This window comes from Triticum aestivum, chromosome 5B (genome assembly GCF_018294505.1).
Source record: "Triticum aestivum cultivar Chinese Spring chromosome 5B, IWGSC CS RefSeq v2.1, whole genome shotgun sequence".
Taxonomy (NCBI): Eukaryota; Viridiplantae; Streptophyta; class Magnoliopsida; order Poales; family Poaceae; genus Triticum; species Triticum aestivum.
This window is the reverse complement of record NC_057807.1, coordinates 113,966,487-113,970,256: the sequence shown is the minus strand read 5'-3', so window position 1 is coordinate 113,970,256 and position 3,770 is coordinate 113,966,487. Positions and strand designations below refer to the sequence as shown.

The 3,770-nt window shown below is 48.1% G+C and overlaps 1 protein-coding gene across 1 annotated transcript; it reads right to left on the bottom strand.

Annotated features, from left to right (window-relative positions):
• Positions 1 to 315: 315 nt before the first annotated feature.
• On the bottom strand, positions 316 to 2,652 carry LOC123115799 (uncharacterized). Its single transcript, XM_044536890.1, has 4 exons — positions 2,345 to 2,652; positions 1,367 to 1,656; positions 1,197 to 1,275; positions 316 to 1,094 (listed from the first exon to the last, which is right to left on the bottom strand). Exons 2-4 carry the CDS (start codon positions 1,387 to 1,389, stop codon positions 795 to 797), a joined length of 402 nt encoding a protein of 133 aa, XP_044392825.1. The 5' UTR covers positions 1,390 to 1,656; positions 2,345 to 2,652; the 3' UTR covers positions 316 to 794.
• Positions 2,653 to 3,770: the final 1,118 nt, after the last annotated feature.

Genomic DNA, 3,770 nt, shown 5'->3' with positions numbered 1-3,770 from the left:
CTATACCATGTCAATGCGTCTCTCTCCAAAGATAAAGGGAAAGTCTTCCTCTTAACGACATCATCGGGTACACCTGCAGGCTTAAATAGTCCACAAATATCATCCACAATGCATAGATGTTCGTCAGGATGCTTTGTTCCATCTCCTGTGAAAGTGTTAGCTAGCAGTTTTTCCATCATACCCGAAGGAATCTGAAAGCAGTTTCATTTTCAATAGGTTCACTAGGTTCACTAGGTTGAGGAGCAACTCTTGGCTCAACTGGAAGGGGTGAAGATACCCCGAACAAGCTCCTCAAACAATTACTTTCCATGGTAACAAGTGACAGAAAATTTCAGCACACTAAATAAATTTTTCCTTACCAAATTCCACCTACCAAAGGCGCTTCACTCCCCGGCAACTAGCTATGGGCAGGGGTGCGTGGAAGTTTGCTATCCATGTGCCAGAGCCATGAGTTGGTCACGAGATCTTATGGGTTTCACCTCTAGCCTACCCCAACTTGTTTGGGACTAAAGGCTTTGTTGTTGTTGTTGTTGTTGTTGTTGTTGTTGTTGTTGTTGTTGTTGTTGTTTGTTGTTGTTCAGATTTTTTGCAGACAAACATTTCTCTGCTTTCATGTCTATTCTAGTATTCTTCCAGAGCAAAGTATTGTATTAATTAAGTTAAGCACAACACTCGTCATCAACCATAAACTGAGCCTTAAGAGTCTCCATCTCCACCAATGAAAGTACTCACTAGTTATCAGCATATATTCATTTCCACTTCTTTTTTGAAGAACTCACACTAGTTATTAGTTCTCACAGTTTTCTGTTGGAATTCATCTCTAGCCTACCCCAACTTGCTTGGGGCAAAAGGCTTTGTGCTTGTTGTTGACTTACACTAGTTATCACATAGGCACCAGGCTGAAGTGATGAACTAGAGAAGCTGATAGCACAAATCCTGGACGGCAACAAGGTCTCCAGACACTTCCGCCAAAACACAAGCAAATGAAAAAGGAAAAAAGAGAAACCATACACAGAATTATCCTTCATGAACATCTCCGGCCGCTCCTTGATCAAATTGGACTTCACCCAAGAGAGCAACCCCTTCATCGTGGCCTACAAAAATACCAAAATTCCACACAACAACGTAAGGTTATAAAGTAACCAAACTGAAAGTACGATAAGCAGTCTCTCCTGAGGCATTTGATCAAGCAGCACCTTGTCTTCACCGTCCCTGGGCTGGACATCCACCTTGTGTACCTTGGTGGATTTCTCTAGGAGAAGCTCCAGACCGCCCCTGAAACATCACATCAACCTCATAAAAATGACAAATGGCAGACTAATAAACACAAAGAGAAAAGCAATCGAATGAAAGAGAGAAGGATTACCCGAATTCAAGAGTGAGATGCATAGCTGAAGGATCAGAAGCGATGCAGATTGATTAGGTTTTAGAATTTCCTTGTTGGAATCAGGCCAAGAGAAGAGTGAAGATAAAAAGGTGGAAGGGGAGAGGGTTGCGGAAAAGGGCAACCGGTAGTTAAGTTGTTGGAAGCGTTGGAGGCGTGCAAGATTGCAGGGTGTGGTCGGCAGCGGAGAGCGGTGTTGCAGTGGAGGGCTTCGGCGGTGGCGGAGGAGGAGCGTATCGCGGTGTGTGGGCGGCAGCGGCGTGCTCGAGTGCCTGTTCAATTTGGGATTAGGTTAGCTTTATTTTTGGAGAGAAATTAGGTTATTATCTAGTACAATGGCGGAGCCAGGATTAAAGCAAAGCCCGGGCCCATTTTTTTAACATGGAAAAACTTTGGCACTTATAACTACCCAAAAGTATACCATGACATTAAAAAAGACCATATGTGATAACATACAAAATAAATCTCAATTGTTCAATAATTCTAGAATTTAACCTCAGTGCTTAACAATCCAACAAAAGAGATAATACGGAGTACATGATAAAACTGAAACCCCGGGTGTAGACACTTTCATAGCAGACAACATGAAAAATATCTCTTCATCTTCTATTTTTGCAACATGAAATGAATTGACATCAAAATGCTCCAGTTTCAAATCAAAAATATATATAGCATATAGGCACAGTTGGTCCAAGTTTCTGCTACAACATGAGATGACTGAATAGTTGGTTCAAGCTTCAATTCAACTTTCTTCATACATAGACAGGGGCTATATATAGATACATACTGATTGAAAGATTGACTCTTGGAGTCTTGGTTGGTTCAAGTTTCTGCTACAATTCGAATCAGAGGAATAGTTGGTTCAAGTTTCAATTAAACACAAAGAAACAGAGCGTGTATTGAAATCTTGAATTGTCTCATAGCCGACAGATCGTAACATTATATATCTGAGAAAATTACCCTGTCCCCTGGATGGACGAACTGCTGGTTGCGCGGGGAGACGGGGAGTCGAGGAGAGGACGGATTAGAGGTTGTAGAGCTGCGGCGGCGTCCGCCTAGAGCCTAGAGGCTGGAGCAGCACCGGCTGTCCTGAGCAGCGGGGAGGCGGGAGGCGGGGACTGCCGGCTGTCTGGGGAACTTGGGGGCCTGGGGGTGGGGGGAAGTCGAGCGGCAGGGGGCGGGGCAGTCCCTGGCAGGAGCGTGGGGGCAGTCGCCGGCAGCGGCGGCGCGGCGCACTGGCAGGAGTCGCGATTGGGAACGAGATCCTCTGACTTAGGAACGTCTACTGCAGAGGGACGTCGTACAACCTGCACCGTCCATCAGGCATCCAACGACACGAGAAATTTAGACGAGGCTTGGACATTTTGGCTTACTTACAGTGGACAGAAAGGATTTGAGGTTAGAAAAAGGTATACAAACAGAAGGCTACCGATGGCAAGGTTACATCATGTAGGTTTGTTTGCGCAAATGAGGGTCATCAAACACAAGACAAAAGAGATTATTTAACAAAGTGCCTTGGAGCTGAAACTAAAACCGATTGTCAAGTCTACATGAATCTTAAAATGGATCGAAAGAAGGAAAATCTTAAAGTGTTGAAAAACGTGAAGTGCAGGAGCCAAACAATACCTATGCTCGCGATCGCGACTCCACCCCACCCACCCCACCTCGCCGCCGACTTCCCCGCAACGGCGAGCCTCCCCGCCCTACACCCCGTCCCCGCCCTACACCCTGCCCCCCATGCCGAGAGTCGACAGATCCACATGCTCGTCTCCTCGCCCAGGCTCGACAATCCTGTACATGCCTCCCCCCTTCGTGTATCGGGCCGTCCCGGAGATGTTGCGCCCGATTGGGTCAGTGTCGCCGGAGACGCTGCGGGCGACGAGGATGCGGAGGTGGACGCAGCGAGCCACGCGGATCCACAACGACGCATCCTCCTATCTCCTCTGTGTAAGGGAGTGGAGGGCGCTGCAGCAGAAGGCGGGGGCGGAGCCAGATCCGGAGATGAAGGTATGGGCGTCATGGGGAATCGAGACCTATGGCGCCAACGCGGATCACGAGCTCCTCAATCTGGCGTGGAGGATCTATTTCGAAGGCAATTGGGAGGAGAAGAGGATGATGCCACACCCGACCGCCTCCCCGAAGGATTTCGTCAATTGGGCGCGAGCGGAGGCAAGGAGCACAGATCCACAAAGACAGGCGAAATGGGAATGCATCGAGGGGAAGATGCCATCGGCCGCCTTCGGATTCAGAAGAGGTCAACCCCTGGCCATACCTCTCCCCTGCCCCGGCCATGGACTGAGAGTTGTGGCATCCTGTAACAGTGGCGCAATTGGACCCGAGTGTCACGAGTGGGCGAAGCAACTTTGGCCGGATGCGGAGTTTGCAG

Coding starts and splice junctions, on each gene's coding strand:
- LOC123115799 (XM_044536890.1), bottom strand. CDS start 1,389: ATGCATCTCACTCTTGAATTCGG. Junction 1,276..1,366: donor CATCTCACTCTTGAATTCGG/GTAATCCTTCTC, acceptor GTGATGTTTCAG/GGGCGGTCTGGAGCTTCTCC. Junction 1,095..1,196: donor CCAGGGACGGTGAAGACAAG/GTGCTGCTTGAT, acceptor GTATTTTTGTAG/GCCACGATGAAGGGGTTGCT.